General features: G+C 51.0%; 1 protein-coding gene across 2 annotated transcripts; it reads right to left on the minus strand.

Annotated features, from left to right (window-relative positions):
• Window positions 1-38: 38 nt before the first annotated feature.
• On the minus strand, window positions 39-18,385 carry Mmrn2 (multimerin 2). 2 transcript variants are annotated; one of them, XM_047553968.1, is made up of 7 exons: window positions 18,169-18,385; window positions 9,485-9,613; window positions 9,300-9,406; window positions 9,136-9,216; window positions 8,257-8,439; window positions 6,332-8,146; window positions 39-2,923 (listed from the first exon to the last, which is right to left on the minus strand). In XM_047553968.1, the coding sequence occupies exons 1-7, from the start codon at window positions 18,330-18,332 to the stop codon at window positions 2,541-2,543; spliced, it is 2,862 nt and encodes a 953-aa protein (XP_047409924.1). In that variant the 5' UTR covers window positions 18,333-18,385; the 3' UTR covers window positions 39-2,540. The 2 variants fall into 2 exon arrangements, with proteins under 2 accessions (XP_047409924.1, XP_047409925.1); XM_047553969.1 differs by lacking the exon at window positions 18,169-18,385 and adding an exon at window positions 10,173-11,605.
• Window positions 18,386-18,398: the final 13 nt, after the last annotated feature.

Here is an 18,398-nt window from a genome sequence, read left to right on the forward strand (position 1 = left end):
AGCCAATCCCTGGAACTTCCTCAAAATAATGTCAGTTGTTTGTGCAAAAGTAAACTGCTCTGGCTCACTGCCAGGCGCCATCTTAGCCTTGCCACACCTAGGGCCAGGGGTCCGGCCGAAACCCCGACACCCCCTGCTCCAGGTTTGGGGAAGTGCCACTTTGTGCTTGACCCTTGTGTTGTTCTGGGGCCTCAAGTAAGGAGTTTTTAACACTAGCCTGGATCACAGGGGTCTCTCTGGAAGGGCACTGAGAAAGTCTCCACCCAGAGTTAGGTACCTCAGCAGAGGTAAGAAATCTCAGAGGAAGTATAGAATTCTTGCTGACCTAGGGTTCTAATCATAGAACTGTGTAAATCGACAATGTGTACTTGGGCTGGGAACGTATCTCATTTGGTAGAGTGCATGCCTTGCCTGGGTTCAACCCCAGGACTCCCCCGCCTGACACACACACACCATGTGTACTTAAGGTTTTGTGAGGTGCAGTCACATATGTTTTGTTGTATAGAAGGCAGCCTGGCTAAAAGAGCCGTGACTCCTGTAATCATCATCCTAGAAATGTTAGGAGTGCCTGATACAATGCTGCTGGAGGAGTTTTATTTACAACCTTCCTGTCGAAGAGCACCGATCCTCTGAAGGTTGGAGGACAAGTACCCTTTATGGTGGGGACTAATTCACTCTGCTTACAATGTGCAATGGATTCCAAATAGAAGTCTTAAAGAATAAGACCACACTGCCCTAATGTTTCAGCTTTAGTCATCAACAAGGCCTGCTCAATAGCAGCAAGAAGATCCAAGACAGGTTGGTTTGGCTGGCAGCAGGAGTGACAGACATCCTTCAGGGTCTTGGACCTGCTATGACCCAAATACGTATACCTAGATTTGGGAATGGCCGTGGCAACTGAGGCCTGCACTGGGGATAAGCAAGATTCAAACCTGTGGTCAACGTTAAGAATACTTAATGAGAGAGTCATTAGATTACCCACCTCACACTATGGATGAACAAAGTTTTGGAGATTTGTGATTTACCCCAAAGTCAAACCATCAGTGGCAGAGTGGCCTGGAAAATTGTCCATTTTAACATTGACATTTTAGCAATTAAATGCACAAAGTTTTCTGGCAAATAAAATTCAGAGTGAAATTTGAATGAATGACTCCAAGAAAATAACAAGATGTAATAGAAACCTTGTTAACACAACCACCAACTCATTACCCAGTCCAATCTGATTTTCTTGTAAAGAGTATATTCCGCAAATAATGAATATTATCCCCCTAAATCCCACTTTATTTTCTGACAACTGATGACTACCTTCTCAAGGCCGTTTCCTCTAGGATCTTAAAAATTTTTGAAAACTACACGTTTATATTGCAGGAATAATTGCTATTCCTTGCTGTCCTGTCTGGTATCAATGGCATGGCCCAGTGTGGAAGCAACTGTCTATTTCACGTAAAATTAACCAAAATTGTTGAAGTCAAACATGGCCTAGAATAATGAGAATCACATTTATCCCAAACAGTTTCATTTTGTCTCATATTTCCACGCACTTTACCAAATGTTGTTGTTCTCCAAAAGTAAATGAGGCAGAGATTTGAAGGGCATCACTTTATTCCAAAGTTGATCACCATGGAGGGAGATTTCATTTCTTCGCTTCCTCCCTCAGCACCCTTCCTGGTTAGAGATGCTAAGAAGAAGGACAGTCATAAGATACTGCATGAAGGAAAAACAGTGAAGGCTGCACACATTTTAGTTCCTATTTGGCCTGTCTTGGCCTTTACCCTGAATAAGTCTAGGAGAAAAGGATGTGAAAATAAAATTATAGGTACAGATAAAGGCAAGGAATGGCTGAAGCTGAAGATGCTGATTTTGTTGCCCTTGGTTAACTCAACAGGATTTTGCTCCATTTCTAACTGATAGATATCAAAAGGGCTGGTTTTATCTTGTCCTGTAGTGGCTGGAGACTGGTTTCCAATTTTGGCTAAAATTTCACCTCTGCTTTTTTGTTTGTGTTTTGTTTTGTTTTGCAATTCTGAGGACTGAACCCAGGTCCTTCTGCATGCTAGGTGAGCAGTCTGCCACTGAGATATATCCTTCCTATCACCTCCATTTTCAATATTCCTTCTGGGGGAAAAACTTTCTAGCATATAATTAGGGAGAAGAGGAAGCAGAGAGAGGTTTAAAGTATATAAAAGTTCTAAGCAACAGGAAGAACAAAATACCAAAGAAGTCTGTAGATAGAATTCAGGGTGTGGCCAAGAGCCAGAGTCCTAGCCATGCTATCTGAGAAGGCAATTGGAGCTGAGGTTCACACTTTCAGGACCAGGTCCTGCCCAGAGAGAAGCGTTCTAGCTCTCCTCTTCATTAAGGAATACCCCAACCCAGTGCACCTAGAGGGAACCACAGAACTAGGTAGCACGTGGTCTTCTGTAGAGGGTTTCCAGAAAAGAGCTAGGCCCACTGGATAGTCTCCAGACCGTTGCCAGGTGGAGCCCCAGGTCAAGAAGATCAGGCAGGTCCCTGATGTCTGATGAGAGCCGTCTCAGGGTTCAGGTCTTGAACATCAGGAAGCCCCCGAATGCAGTGCCTGGTGGGCTTCTCTTTGTTATGGATCCCTGAGTTAACTCAAACCACACTCTCTCACCCTTCTGCAGCTCAACCATGGCAAAGGTTGTGGCTGTGCTTCCACCCCTCTGCTCCATAGTACAAACTGGGGTCCAATGGTGACCTCCAAATACTAGCTGCCCAGTGCCTGGGCCTGGGCCAAATTCAACGCTCACTGCAAATAAGTAGACACCACGTTCCGGAGCTCGGAAGTGGCCGTGTTCAGGGAAGTAGCTGTTGCCAACATTGATGAACATGGTGTCGAACTTCACCGTCTGAACGGCAGCTGTGCCTTGTGAAAAGCTGGCATAGAAGGCCACAGGGGAACCTGAAATAAAGGAGGAAAAGTGCTCTGAATTGGTCTTTTTCTTCCTTGGGTGAAAAATTAAAAGCTGAGACCTGCTTTCCTCACCTTATTAGCGTTAGAAATAGGTCACTATTTCTAGACAACCTAAATATTCCCAATATGATCTCAGAGAATGAGGGAGAAGGGGGAAATACAAACCCATTGTCTGACTAATGTACATTTCAACAAAGCACTTTTGTTGTTGTACTGGGGATTGAACACAAGGGTGGTCTACCACTGAACCACATCCCCAACCTTTTAAATTTTCTTTTTTTAATTGTGAGGATCTCACTAAGTTGTCAAGATGGACTCAAAGTTTGTGATCCTCTTGCCTCAACCTCCAAGTTCCTGGGATTACAGACCTAAGCCACCATGCCCAGCTTAACAAAGCACTTTCTGGTTTGAGCCCTTTTCTTACAACTCTCTTGAGAGAAAAGTGTCCCTGATTAAGGAAACCGGGTCTTAATGTTTAGCTGGCTGCCCAAGGAGATATGGTTAGGAAATGGCAGCCTGAGAGAGGAATGACTCCCAGATGACAGCTACCTCTGAGGAATCTTGAGACTCCTCAAGGGGAAAGAGAATAATAATGCTAACACTGGGAGATAACTGAGAAGCAGGGAAGGTGGTTCCTATTAGATGTGGGCACAGGACCTTAAAGCAAGAAAGAAACAGAAGCCCCCTCCAAATGGCCTCCTCAATGTGGTTTCCAAAGAGTTGCACAGAGATCTGGGATTAGAGATGGGGAAACAGAGGCCCAGAAAGGGACAGCTTGTTGCTCCAGATTGCACAACTAATAAATTACCAAGCTGTGAGCAGACCTTGGATCTCTTAGTTTCGTGTCTGCCTTCCCCATTTGCAGAAACAATTTATCCAGGCTTAGGAGGATAGTCCTGCTGGAACAGAAGTCAGACACCAGGCCCACACATAAACCTGGAGGCAGAGGAAGTCATGTGTGCAGGAAGGAAGGAGCCTGCTGCCTGCCTGACCAGGGAGGTGGAGCAGTGAGAGGACAGGGTCACAAGATGGGACTGAGGGCTGAGGTTGTAGCTCAGTAGTAGAGCACTTGCCTACCACATGTGAGGCACTGGGTTCCATCCTCTGCACCACATGAAAATAAATAAATAAAAGTACTGTGTTCATCCACAACTTAAAAAAAGAGAGAGAGAGAGGGGATTGGGTGGTAAGTTCCACTTGAGACCCAGCTGTGAGTGATACTGACCTTGGCACCAACAGGGACATGTTCCTTGTAGGGTTTTTTGTTTTGTTTTGTTTTGTTTATTTATTTATTTTCTTGTGGTTTTCCTCAACTTGATTTCTCGGGGAAGAAATAGGATTTGAGACTTAAGTTCCCCATTTCTTAGGAAAGAAACCAAGTCCTCACATAGCAGTTAGTGACTTAGGCCCAAGAACTAGAGTTCAGATATTTGACTTCCAGTTTAGCAATAATAAAATTATGCTTTTCTCTAGGTCTGGAAGATTTTTCTAATAATTAGCTTAGAATAGTTTTCCTGTTTGTGCCAAGGAAAGGCAAGCGGCTTGCGCTGCAGTTCTGCAAGTACCCAGAAGGTGGGGCTCTTGCCCAGTTGATGAAAAGCTGGTTTACAGCGCCCTCTGCCGGTAATGAGTCCTCTCTCACCCTGCTGTGTGTGCCTGGCAGTTCGCCTTAGAAGGAAAACACCACCCAGCCAGTACGTCCAACAGAAGGTGGAAGTGTGTCAACTGAGAATGCATTTCCCGGCAGGGCAAAAATCCAAGCCATAAGGCCTTTCTGTAAGATAAATAAGGGGGATTTTTAAAGGAAAAATATGTTTTGAAATAACAAAATACTGCAATGGTAAACACAGATCCGAAATCATTAAGCAAAATCAGAATGTCATTGGTATATTTAAAGACCTTGAGCCACTAACAAGAGGAAAAAAATATGGAAGAAGTAGTGTAAGTGGACACAGCCTCAGCTGTGAAAATACTGTGGAAAATGACACTGGTCCCTCATGTGTTAGGTCTTGTGCTAGGTATTTGGAAGATGTATCTGTCAGTCTTCACAACAACTCTTTGATGTAGATAGTGATTGTCCCATTGTACAGAGGAGGAAACTGAGAAGTGATGTGAGAACCCAAGCTCTTCCCAGTACTCCCATCCTGGCCTATAACGGAGGGGAGCAGGGTTTAGCATGGCTGAGATGCGCCTTCAGCAAGGTTCACACTTCCCACTCGCCAGTCTGTGCCAGGGTATAGGCAGCCAAGATAGTGGCTTTATACTTAGCCCTGTCACTGGATGAGGAAGGGGCCCCAATGCCAAGGCTAGCTTTTCTGGCAGAGAGAATCACTCGAAGCATAGATTCACCCTCAGGGAAAGGTTGGAAGGTTGGCTACAGATTGTTTCAAACCCAAAACAAAATTGTAGACCTAGGGCCTGGGGTCCTACAGAAACCAACCTTCAATGGCCCTAGAAGGGGAAAGCCAGCACCCTAGAGACAGCTTCTCTATGCTGTTCACCAGCTGTGTGAGCTGGTCACTTCCTGGGTTTGAGCCTCAGTTTCAGGTAGATGGTAATGACAATGAATGAATTGTTCAACTGCTGTGATGATTCATCATGATAAAGCCCAAGAAGGAGCTGGGCATGGTGATGTACATCTGTAATCCCAGATACCCAGGAGACTGGAGCAGGAGGATTGCAGGTTCCAGGCCAGCCTGAGCAGCTTAGCAAGACTCTGTCTCAAAATATAAAAAGGACTTAAAAAAAAAAACAAGAAAGAAAGAAAAAACAAAACAAAACAAAACAAAAAAGAACTGAGAATATACCCCTGGGCAGAGTACCCCCAGGTTCAATCCCCAGTACAGGAGGGGAAAAAAGTCCAAGAAGGGCATTGCAGGGGGCCTGGCGCAGAGTGACAAAACAGCCCAAGTGTATCTGCTGAATATGTGCAGCTTTCAGGGCCCAGGGCTTCCTCCTCCATTCATCTTTTGTGGGGTGCTGCCATTAGCAGGCCCCATCCACAATTCCTATGCTGGGGTAAGCTGGTTGGTGGGGGATGGCAGAGATGTAAAGAGCTGAAATGAGGGAATTTGAGGGAGTGCCATGGAAGAAAGGAGGCACTCCTCCTCTACCCTGTAGTCAGGTAGCCAACCATGTGTAGAGCCTCAGTGGTTTAACTGTCGCCAGACAATGGGCTCTGGCACCAACAGCTGATTCTCATGTCTTTTACCTCCCTATACTCCAGGTAGCTTAAAAGGAAAGAAGACCAGACAAGGAGAAGATGAACCCCGAATAGGGGTGACGTGCCCATGCGGGTTTCTTTCACCCTGCCCCTCTCCAGGGCGGACTGGCCGCTGGGCTGGCAGACAGCACAGTCCTGTAGACCTACTCAGACTCCCTGCCCCAGGCACTCACCTGCCTCCCAGAGCTCTGTGCCCAGGGCACCTTGCTCCAGTCCTCTGGCATGTGCATCCAGCAAAAATGCCACTTGCTTCTTGTCCCTTTTCCTGGGAGTTTCCCCACCTTTCTGCTCCTTCTTCCCTTTTCTGCTCAGCATGGCCTGCAGCTTCCCCAGGTCTAGGCTGGTGTTGGTTGCCATCAGCCCTTGGAAGTTCCCAAAGAGGCTGTGGAAGAGCCTCCGATGCTGCTCCAAGCCGCGTTCAGTGGCAGAGAGGGTGTCGTGGAGGCCCTCGAGGGAGCCATTGAGGGAGGCAGCCCCAGAGGCCTCGCAGCACTGCACCATGCGCTTGACGTCGGCGCTCAGCTGCTGGAGCTCTTGCTCCAGCCCAGCCAGGGCGGTGGTTCCCGCCTCGACCCGCCCGGCGTCGTGGCTGGGCTCCAGGTGCTCTGCTCGCCTTGGAGGCTCTGAGCGGTGGCTTGTGTCCTGCTCCAGCGCAGCCACCCGGGCAGCCAGCGCGTCCCAGCCAAGCGCCTGCTCCTGCAGCCCACTGGCAGCCTCCTGCAGGGCGACACGGATCTGGTCATAACGCAGAGGCAGCGGGCCAGGCGCTTCTTCTGACATGTCCTCCATCACCTCCTCCCCAAAGAGCGCGGCCAGCACAGCCTCGTGCCGCAGTGCGTCTTCCAGCAGGGCCGCGAAGGAGCTGTGGAGCTGGCCTATCTCTCGGTGCGTCTCCTCCGCACCTGTCTTCAGCGCGCCCACCTCACCATCCAACGCCTGCAGGTGGCTCCGGAGCCGGACCCTGTCAGCCCGCGCCCGCTCGCCCTCCTCTTTGTGCGCATCCACCGCCAGCGCCACAGCATCCACTGCGCTTCTCAGGGCCTGCAGCGAGGAGCCGTCCAGCTGGCGCCGCTCATCCAGGCTCACCTGGGTTTCCTCCAGGGCACGCGTGGCATCCTTCTGACCCTCCCGGATGACATCCAGGTCAAAGTAGAGCTTCTGGCAGTTGCAGTCCTTGATGTACTTGATGAGGTCGGCGTGGGCGCCCTGCAGGTGCTGGAGGGTAAGATTGAGCTCCAGGAGCTGTCGCTCCATGTCTTCCTTGTTCTCCTCCATGATCAGAGACTTCTCCATCAGGATTACTCTCAGTTCTCGCAGAGACGTGTGGTTCACCTGTAGCTCCTCCACCTGCCGCTCCACCTTGCTGATCTGATCGAAGGTTTCGTCGGATTCAGAGTACAGCTCCTTGATTTCTTCCACATGCTGGGCCAGGGTGGCCCTCATGTCCCTGAGGGTGCTCTGCAATTCTTCTTCCCTGCGGCTGGTGTCCACATGCAGGGCTGAGAGGTTTCTCTGCAGCTGACCCAGTCTGGCCTGCAGGCTCTCTGGCTCTGGCCTTGCTGCCGCCCCTGCCGCTGCCATCACCAGGCTGCCATTGGCCCCTGGGAGCTCCTGGACCTTAGGCAGGCGCTTTAGCTTAGTGTCCACATCAGCCTGGAGCTGGGACAGGGAGTGGTGCAGGGAGAGGCGCTGGGTGTGCAGGCGGTCCTCCACATCCTGGCGTAGCTGGCCCACTCTTTGGGCATTCTCCTGAACTTTGGCTTCAAATTTGGCACCAAGCTCCTGAAAGTCAGCTCTGCCCACAGCACTCTCCTGGACCCTCTTGATGGCCTGGCGGTTGGCCTCTACGTCAAGAGACAGGTTTCTTACGGCCTGGGAGAGGTCGTGCAGGCTCTGGTTGAAGCTCTTCCAGATAGGGCTGAAATGTGTTTGCAGGAAGGTGTCCATGTGGGGCAGCAGCACTTGCTCCAAGGACCTGCCAGGAAATTCTGCAACAGACACACATGTTTACATAAGGCCGCAGCAACAGACATCCCTCCCCATGTGGGGACTAGCAGGACCTCTGAAATCTGGCCCTTCTCTAAAACCTGCTACTCACCCAACTCCGTTTGATTTGTCTCTGTTGTTGCAGATGTGAGGTTCCTGGCCAGGGCCTTCCACAGCGCTGGGAGGCTGTCTGCTGCCTGGTCAACATCATTCTGGAGATCTCCCGGCAGGTGTTCCTGTTGCTCCTGCTGTTCCTGTTGCTCCTCCACCTCATTGAGCTCTGCAGTGGGGTGGCCTGAACACACAGCAGACACAGGTGTCGAAGGCTAACTCGCCAGGCTTGGGTAGATCATGAGGTCCAGAGAAGATTTGGGAGCCGAGAGCAGGGGGAGATGCATGCTAACAAACACTCTCTGAGCTGGAACTTAGAAGACTTCAGCCCCAGAAAGGCAAATGCACAGCAACTGAGCTCTCACCTTCCCTCCCACACCCACAACAGACATGACTAATCGATCACAGCATATTTCCCTCTCTAGCTACAATGACATTTTCTGCACCTTTGTCCATAGACAGGAGTTCATCACATGATGAAACTCATTGCCCATCCCACTCTTGGGCCCAGCCTTGAAAGACACCAGAAATGATATCTCTTGGTGGCTCTCCTGTGTTGACTGCACAGACCAGGGATGGCATAACTTCCTGGCCTTGGTTGAGAGTACGGGAGAGGGTGAGGAGGTGTCTTCCAGGCCTAGGAGCTTATGCAGGTCAGAGGTCAAGGAAGATGCCAGATAAAACTGTCTCCTAGAGAAGGGGGTCAAGGAAAAGGAGATGTGTGCTCAGGTCCAGTCTCCTGGAGAAGAGTGTGCAAGACCACAAGGAGCCTTTCTGATTCCAGGCGCAAAGTTTTCCTAAAATGGCACTGTCTAGCAGAGGAGAAAGGACCAGGCACATCAACTCTGCCCATCCTGCACCTTCCAGGAAAGCAACACACCAAGTTCAAGGTTGACCAACTGGTCCCAGGGCTCCTGAGGGCCATTCCTTGGTTCTGCAGGCTCCGGGGTTGCTGTGGGATCTGCAGAAGGAAAAGAGGATGTTGACCCTGAAGGTCAGAGGAAGTGCATGACCTCTGGAGTCAAGGACGTCTGGGAGCCCTACCATGATGCCGACAGTCGGGGCCCTCAAAGCCTGGACAGCACCTCCAGGCCACGGACATCAGGACCTTCTTCTTCACCTGGTACACCGGCTTGTGGGCCATGCGGTACCTGGGGGAGGAGGGTGGCTCAGCAACTCCAAAGTGAGCCCACAGGGACCATGCAAATGGCCCGCCTGCCCCCACTCACATGACTTTGACTCTCTGGCAGTCCGGAGCCCCCAGTGGACATGGCTGCTGTGAGTGGACCAGGAATTTCTCCGTTTTGCAAGCAGCAACATAAGTGACCAGTCTGGACTGCTGGTAAGGGCACCAGTTACTGGAAAATCAACCAGAGAAGAGGGCTGCTGAGTCATGCCCGGGTCCCCCAGCATTCCTCCCTAAGGGTCCGCAGAGACTGCTAGTGCAGGGCACCCAATATGGCCTCCTGACCCACCTGTACTAGGACTCTGGGATCCATTAGCCTAAGAAGGGAAAATGTCTGCATTATTTATCCCTGGGGCTCTAAAGCAACATCACTCCACAAACCCCACCTGCAAGGGCACCTGCTCTACTGCCTTCTCAAAACCTCCTCCAGACCAGCACAGAGAGGTTAAGGAGCTCTTCCAGTATCACACAGCAAATTTACCTGCAGAGCCAGAGGACTCTTGCTGTTTCCCTGGTGCCAGGGAGGCAGCATGGAGAGTCCTCCATTCTAATGCTTTACACTTTCTGGCTGTGTACCTCGAGCAAGGTACGGAGGGAGTTTCTTTCTCCATGTTAACCATGGAGAGGGCGATGTCTTCCTGGAGTGGGTAGATAAGTACCAAATGCCTGACTGCAAACCAGTGCTCAGTGAATGCTGTCTTTGCCGCATCTGAGAGCCCGATTCCACTTACCAGAGACCCCACCACAGTGAGGGCTCCTGCTCCCTGACCATGCCCATTAGAGTCTTGATGGAAATGGACTTTGCAGTGGTCATTACAGGAGAAGGCGGCAGCTGGGCAGAGCAGCCTCCTGTCTAGAAATGGCCTCTGCATTGTGTTCCTACAGGGTGGTTGGGAGGGTCAGACTCAGCATCCCGAACGCTTGGGGGTAGCACCTCCTTTGCTCTTCACAGAATGGGCTGTGGTGGTTCTGGAAGCAGCTGGATGTTCACACTGGTGGAGACCCAGCTCACGGACCCAATGGCTGGCACCATGGGGTCAGTGGGAAGGTCAAGCCCCACCCCTACCCTGCAGTTAGCAAAGCTCTCCAGAGATGCAAGAGGCAATGACCTCCGCAGCCCAGATCAGCTCAGCACCTCTTGGGCGCCAGGTGCCAGGCACTCCCAATGGCATTATGGAGGCACAGACCTTCCCTTTGGTATCCCCAGGGAGAGCCAGCAATCAGACTGAGCCACAAGAGGCTCTCAAGAGGAGGTAATAAAGGGCTGTGTCTTAAAGGGAGAGGGCTGGGATGGGTGTGGGGGAAGGAAGGACTGAAGGGGGAGGTGGAGGAGGTAGGAAGCCAGACTGCAGAGCTGTCCCGAGGGCACGGGAAGCCAGGGGGAGGGTGGAAGCAAGTAACATGAAAGAGCCATCCTGGTTCCTGGGTGCAGAAAAGACAGAAGTAAGAGGTAGGTGGTTGAATCAGGTCTAGTGGGAGGGGAAGGCAGCTTGGACTGGGTGAAGTTGGACATGGAAAAGGTGGCCACATGGGTGAGATGTTAGAAGGCAACGATCAGGGGCCTTGGTGCTGGAGTTGCTGTTTGTGTTGGGATTTTATTTTCTGTGGCGGTCTTAGACTTGGAACCATTAGACATCATCAAGGATACTGTTGGGGAGGGAAGGGAAGTGGAAGGGACTGAGTGACCACATCCATTGTGGGCATAAGACTCCTAGCCTGCTTTCCCACTTGGCTCCCAGAAGCCTGGCAGCCAGCCTTTACCCTCTGTTAAGCAGGTTGGAAAAGCTTCTTAGGAAAATGACCCAACCCCAGGGGGAAAACCCCAAAATGCTGACTTCAGGGTTGCCCCCAGTGAAGTAGCCCAGCCAGAGCATCCTGTAAAATAACAGATGACAAAGCCACATCTATATACCTCAGTTTTTCAGTCTGCTTACTCTTAAGTAGGCAGATATCCAAGGATTATCCCTGAGAAAAAAAATTGTTAAAAAAAGAGGAGCAAACCGAGGGGCAATGTAGTTTAGTAATAGAGCATGTATTTAGCATGCAGGAGGCCCCAAGTTCAATCCCCAGCATTGAAAGCAAACAAATAAAAGCAGAAGGAGGTCAAAAGGGCTAATAGAAAAAAGTCAACTTGGAGTAAACCAAGAGTGTGCAGGGAGAAGAGAACTTCCCAAAATTTTGTATTAATATTTCTAGATTAATGAGAGAGAGACTGCATCCAAGAAACAAGAACAGTAAATTATGAAAAAGTCACTGGGCAGGGTAAAGGGATTCTGAGAAGAAAAGGAACTCTTAAAAATTAAAAACTGAACATTAGAAATGAAAAAGAAATTTAATCATAATGACAAGGTTAGGGGGTAAAAATTAAAGAAATTTTCATAAGACAAGAGCAAACAGATGAAAAAGAGGAGAGAAAAGTTAAGAAAACTAGAGCACATTCCTGGAAATCCAACATCCAAATAATAAGAGTTCCAGAAAGAGAGAACAAAGGGAAGAAGTCATTGATGAAAAAAAAAAAAAAATATATATATATATATATATATTCCAGAAATGAAGGACTTGAGTTTCCAGATTCAAAGGCCCACCGGTTACCTGCAATAGGACGGAAACAGTCACATCAAAGCAAATCCTCATGAAATCTTAGAATTCTGGAGACAAAGATGGTTCTATGTGCTTCCAGAGAAAAATAAGGACACACACACACACACACACACACACACACACACACACTCGCAATTGGAATGACCTTATCCCACCCCAGGCCAGTTAAAGGAGACCCTGAGGTTGGGACCTGAACGTCAGCAATCTGGAGCTCCACTAAATGGTCATGCAAGGTGCAGCCCAGGGGCGAGTTCCACTGTGCCACTGGAAACGCTCCACCAACAAGAGAGAGAACCAAGACAGAGGAAAGCATGGGCTCAGGAAGCAGGTTCCCACACAGAACCAGGACGACGGGAGCCCCCAGGAAGACAGTCTGTGGGGACACAGCAACGGTCTAGACTGGAACACACCAGGTGGCTCTAGGGGAGACATCACCAAAAGGACAGAGTTGGTCAAACACCTAGCATGAACGAGTGCTGAGAGCAGATGTGAACAAGTAGCTGAGGGGTTGGGCTTGAGTTAATGCCAAAGACGCAGAAAAACAAGCAAGGAAAAAACAAGATAATTTTCTACTCCAGGGAAAGCTAAAAGTGTTCAGGGGGAAAAAAAGATGCATAGTTTATTTTAAGCCCCAACTCTCCAAATATATCCCTTTATAGTCATGTGGTTATGAATACTCAAACTGATAATATGAGAGACTAGCGGGTTGCGTGCATGTGCGATCATGCACAATTCACTCCTGGGTTGTGGTATGGGTAGGAATGGGAGCTGAGTCACAGGTAATAGCACCTCCCGAGCATGGTATTTGAAGATACAGAGATAAATGCTAAAAGAATCACCTAAAGAACAGAAAGTCATTGCCTTTGGAAAGCAGAGGGGGTGGGGCTTCTATGAGGCTTAACAAACCTTGTAGAACAGGTTGACTAACCCAGGGGTCAACAAACTTCTCTAAAGGGACAGATATGTATTTATATAAGACCAGTTACAAGCCAGCTATATGCTGATAATCCCAGCAACCGGAGGCAACCAGAGGCTGAGGCAGGAGGATCACAAATTCAAAGTCAGCCTCAGCAATTTAGTAAGACCCTGTCTTGAAATAAAAATAAAAAGGGGTTGGGGATATAGCTCAGTAGTGAAATGCCCTGGATTCAATCCCCAGTACCACAAAAAAAAAAAAAAAAAAAAAAAAAAAAAAAAAGACTAGCTACCTAATTTGCAGGACCCAGTGTAAAAGAAAAATGTGAGTTCCTTGTTCAAAACTATTAAGAATTTCAAGATGGCAGTAGCAGAGATTAAAACAAATGAGGGCCCTTCAGAGTCCTTGTGGGGCCCCAGGGCAGGACCTTGCTTACGTACCTGCACAGCTAACTAGCCCATGAAGCTGGCCCCGATTTTAGTCTTCCAAAGTCCTAGGGATTCTGTCACATCTACTCAACTCTACCACTGTAGCACAAAAGTGGTCACTGAAGGTATGTAAATAAATGAACCCAGCTGTGTTCCAGTAAGACTTTACTGAAACAAAAAAGGCGGTGGGCTAGATTTGACCCACTGGCCATTGTCTTCTGACCTCTGCTTCTGGACATGTATAATTAATAAAAAATAAAACTTAAAGAAAATAATAAAATCATTTCCATCTATAAAAAGAAAATGCAGATGAGTAGGGAAGAACATTTTGAAAGAACAATGAGTAAGGAATTTCTCTTCTAACTATCAAGACCCATGATAGGGCTGTGGGCATGGCTCAACGGTAGATCACTTGTCTAGCATACCCAAAACCCTGGGTTCAATCCCCAGTACCATTAAAAAAAAAGAAAAAAAAAAAAGAAAAAGAAAAAAAGAAAAAGAAAGAAAGAAAAGAGAGAGGGAAAAAAAACAAGATGATGTACTCTAAACCACACACCTATAATCTCAGTGACTCAGGAGGCTGAGGCAGGAGGATCATAAGTTGAAGGCTAGCCTCCACAATTTAGCAAGACCCTGTCACAAAATAAAATAAAAAAGGACTGGGAGGTGTAGCATCCCTGGGTTCATGCCAGTACTACTGAAAAAAAAAAAACAAAAAACCACCCGGCTCTAAAGCCAAGTAATGAAAACAGTGGGACATTGTCACATGTTCAACCAGTCAGTAGTACAGAGACCAGAAAGGGACGTGTGCATCCCTGAGGGATGAGCAAATGGTAAAATGCAAGCACATCAAAATCAGGATGAGAGGAGGGAATGTTCCCTCAATGCTGCAGCACTGTGGGAGTGCTGGACCTGGAGCCCAGGAGATGAGTAAGGTGCTGCCTGCCACAGACACATCACCCTGGGCCCCCTGGAAATTTCTAGAACATGGGCTCTGTATCTCTCTAAGCCAGTGGTTTTCAGTAGGGTACAGGGGACATTCTTCAGTTGCACTTGGCAAGGGTCTGGGGACATTCGTGTTGTAACTGGGTGGTGGGTGCTGCTGGTATCTAGTGGCCAGAGGTCAAGAATGCTGTTGACATCCCACGATGCACAGGACAGCCCCCGACAGCGAGGAAGGATCCAGTGTGAAATGCCAAGAGCGCCGAGGCTGAGAAACACGCTGCCCAAACAAGTCACATTCTTCACACACCCTCCGACCTACTGCAGAGGGCCCGGGCCTGTGCCCTGGGCGCGCCTGGCCTGGTCCCGCCTGCCGGGAGTGAGCGGTGATTTCCACCTCTAACTCCTAAAGCTGCCCACCCTTCCTGCCCGGAACTTTCTCTTCTGAGCTGTTCAAACCCTGGGCCCTGGCGGCCACTATTCCCTCCTCACGCTCCCCCGCCCTTGGCACTCCGTCCCTTGGCACAGTGCAGGCTGCTGGTCCAGAAGCCCTGGGAACATTCCTAACCTTTGCTTTGGTTTCCTCTGGCTCTTGGCAGCTCCCGGCTGGCTTTGGCACGCGGGCCCCAGGCCCCACATGTTCAAGTGCCCCGTTGTTTCCACGGCCTCTGTCTCAGGCCTGCTGCCTCTTTGCAACCTCCCCTGGGAAGCCCTGCTGGTGCCTTCATCTCCCACCTGAGAAGCAGGTGCCAGCACACAGAGTGAGCGTGGGGTCCTCTGGCCTGGTTTGGACCTGCCTATGACCCCAACCCGATGATGCCCTTCCCAGACAGCAGGGGCTGCCAGCCCCTGACGGGAGCTGGGAGGTGTGGCGCTCTCCTCCCCTTCCTTCCCCGGACTGGGTGACCTTGAGCAAGGCCTTCCCTCCTCCTGGAAATGTGCAGAAGCTGCATCCCTGGGGACACACAGAGTGTGCGGAAGGCAGAGAGCCTGTAGCAGGGAGCCAGAGCTTCCTGCATAATGGATCTGCTAATGGATGTGCCGCCCAGCAAGCAGAGCACTTAAGCGCCTCTTAACCAGCCAGGAACCCCACCCCACCAAGCCTCAAGTCTTCCTGGGGAAGGAGGGCGTGTTCTTCTTTCTTTCTGAGGATCTGAGTCCACCATTAGCATGAACATCCCAGGGGAGACACTCACAGGGCTTTGTCCCTGAGCCAGAGAGGGGCCTTGGTAGAGAAGAGTGAGGCCGACCGAGCCGCCAGCCTGGATCTGGGGTTCCCTAAGTGTGGGCCTGGGAACACCTCAGTCCTGACCAGTGGGGGTGCTCTCCAGGTCCCACCCAGGGCCTTGTGCCCAGGAGCAGGAACAGACCGCTGCCCCGGCTCTCACCGACCTCCAGCAACAGGTTGGACTTTTCTGGGTCTCCAGCTCCCACTGTAAAATTCCCAAACACTCTTTCCATCGGCAGAAGCCTGAGGCTGGTGACAGGCCAGCCGGGCTGCTGGGAGCGGCATCCCCTGCACTCCCACTCTTGTGAGGGACAGAATAGAGGACACCTGGGGTCTGCAGCCCAGCTGATGTGGAGTCTGATTCTGACCCGTCACTTAGGAGCCCTGAGGCCCTGAGTGGTGTCTCTATGCCTCTGAGCTGTGATGATTAATGTGGGAGATGGGAGACCTTGTCCAGGCTCAGCAATCCCTACTGCGGACTAGGGCACACCCAGTAGGGCGGCGAGATGGGAGTCCAAGGAGTCCCCATTCTTAAACACCCCACCCAAGCCAAAGAGCTGGAGGGAGCCTTCTTATCATGGAGTCCAAATATCCACATTGCTGGGTCCCCTATCCTGGACCTGTGGAGTCCCCAGAGACCTAAGAACCAGCTAAGCACGTCCCTCCTCTACCCCGGGACCTGGCAATCTGGGGAGACGGGGTGTCAGGCATTGAGTGGTTCTGGTCAAGCTTGTCCTTCCAAAGCATTTTATCCGGGTCTGTGTCTGGGACCTGCCCTGTTCCTGGGGTTCTGGAAACGGGCATGAGAGGTGAAATCAGCAGGAGGCCTGGCTCTGGCACCCAGGGGCTTATGGCTGATGGTGTCTCCCCGTGCTGCAGGACTGATGGAGTGCAGGGCCACCTCCCCTTCCCTGCTGCAGCAGCGGGCTGGAGTGACGTGACGTTTCCGCCTCCCCAGTCACAGGAGCATGGGACGCAATCAGCCCAGGAAGATGCACACTTCCTTCCCTTCCCAGCACCCCTCCGGATGCTTCAACACCCGAGCCCGGCCTGTGGGGTCTGCAGCTTCTGGAGGTGTGGGAAGGTGACTCTGGCATGCACGGGTCCCAGGGTGGGAAGCCTGGGCTGGCTGAGCCAGGCACACAGGTCCTCACACCCTCCCCCACTGCTGAGACCGCCCAGGGCAAGGTTGAAGGACCCTTGCTACCTGGGTCTTAGGGAATGCACTGTCCCTCTCCACAACCAAGGGGGTGGGAAGAAAGAAGAATGGCTTCCTTCTCTCTCCTCTCCCCTCCTGCTCCCCTCGTCCTCCTTTTCATCAAAGGGAGAGGGAGGCAGCCTAGAAACTGGGGCCCGAAGCCTTAGGAGAGAAGGCTTGGTCCTTGGTCCTGAAACAGGAATTGGGAGGCTGGACTCCCCACACCGAGAATCACCTTTGTCTCCCAGCCTCAGTGGAACTGGGGGCGGGGCAGGAAGGGCCTCTGCTCCCTACTCCCCACAGCCTTTTCTTCACGAAGGGTCAGTCCGTACTGCTTCCTCTTGCCCTCCTGTTTCTCCCTGGTCAAACCAGCTGTCAGAAAAGTGCCCAACAAACATTTACCCAGAAATGTGAGAAGCTGAATGAGACCTGTCCCAGGCAGACTGTCCCATGAGGACGCGTGGCGGCTCCTTCCACACATGCAGACCAAAGGCTGCGGGTGGGTGTGAGTTGGGTCCTCACCTGCAGACCTCAGTGCCCCACTCAGGAGGTTAGCTGGGAGGTAGAGTCAACCCAGAATCTGCTCCAGCTCTCCTGAGCTGTTTTATCTGGGACTCCTCCTCTGTAAATGGGGCTGTCAGGTTAACGGAGATGACACTTGGCAATGTGCCTGGCCCAGAGGCTGGCCCAGCAGATGGTACCTGTTGCTCTGGAGGCATTGGAGATGAGGCTCCAAGGCCACCTCAGACCCGAAAGGGGAACCCACAGGCCCAGAACCTATCTACAGCAGGGTCCCTGGTCCTGTACAAATAGAATGAGAGAAGGTGGTGTCTGGGGTGCCATTGTAACCCATCCACTCATTTCCAGAGGGATCCTGCTGCAGAGTTCTCGGGATGGCCCTGCCTCCTGGTGCTTGGCATCAGGAGCCTTCTCCGCTCACTGCTTGGCAATCAGGGACAGGCTTCCTAGGCACTCAGATCAAAACCCTATCCCCAGGTGTGGCCACACCCTAGGCTTAGGCTGGATCAGCCTTGCTGGGCTCAGTTGTCTAAACTGATTTCCTTCCACGAACAGGAACCGTGGCCTCACTGGTTGGAAACATGGAGAACCACAATCCCTCAGTGCCCCATGCTGATGACTGAGTTAGGGGCTGCTCCTCCCACCCCCAAAATCCCAGCCCAGAGCCCCTGCTATGGCGCAGGCAGGTCTCCCTGTCATTCTTAGATGAGAGCCTGGAATGCCCAATGCAGGCTTTCTGGGGACAGACCCTTGTAGGAGGCCTAGCGCCACGGCTAGTCCAGCAGATAAATAGTATTAGCCCATTTCACAGATGGCTTCAGAGAAGCCCTGCTCTGACTGAACCGGGACTCAGATGCTGTCCAATGACCTCTGCCAAGGTCCAGGCCCTCCTTACCGTCTGACAGTGTCCCTGCTGGAGTCCTCAGCCTCTGCACCCCAGGCCCCAGGCAGCCTGGGGTAGTGTGGATCAGAGAACCTGGTACCAGGGACCAGGGCCCAGGCCCCCAGCAGCCCCCAGCCCAGGGGCCCTCCAAGACCGATCAGCAGAGTCAGGATCATCTTGCTGGTGGGACAGGCTTGGGCTGGTTTGGCAAATTACTGCAGAAACTGCCAGTGACGTGGTCT

Source organism: Sciurus carolinensis, chromosome 5, assembly GCF_902686445.1.
Source record: "Sciurus carolinensis chromosome 5, mSciCar1.2, whole genome shotgun sequence".
In the NCBI taxonomy this organism is placed as follows: domain Eukaryota; kingdom Metazoa; phylum Chordata; class Mammalia; order Rodentia; family Sciuridae; genus Sciurus; species Sciurus carolinensis.

Bases quoted from the DNA above. Each gene is read 5' to 3' on its own strand.
- Mmrn2 (XM_047553968.1), bottom strand. From the start codon at position 18,332: ATGATCCTGACTCTGCTGATCGGTCTTGGAGGGCCCCTGGGCTGGGGG. The intron at 9,407-9,484 runs GTGAGTGGGGGC...CTCCTCCCCCAG, and splicing joins TGCCAGAGAGTCAAAGTCAT to GTACCGCATGGCCCACAAGC. The intron at 8,440-9,135 runs GTGTGTTGCTTT...CTGTGTGTTCAG, and splicing joins GTTGGTCAACCTTGAACTTG to GCCACCCCACTGCAGAGCTC.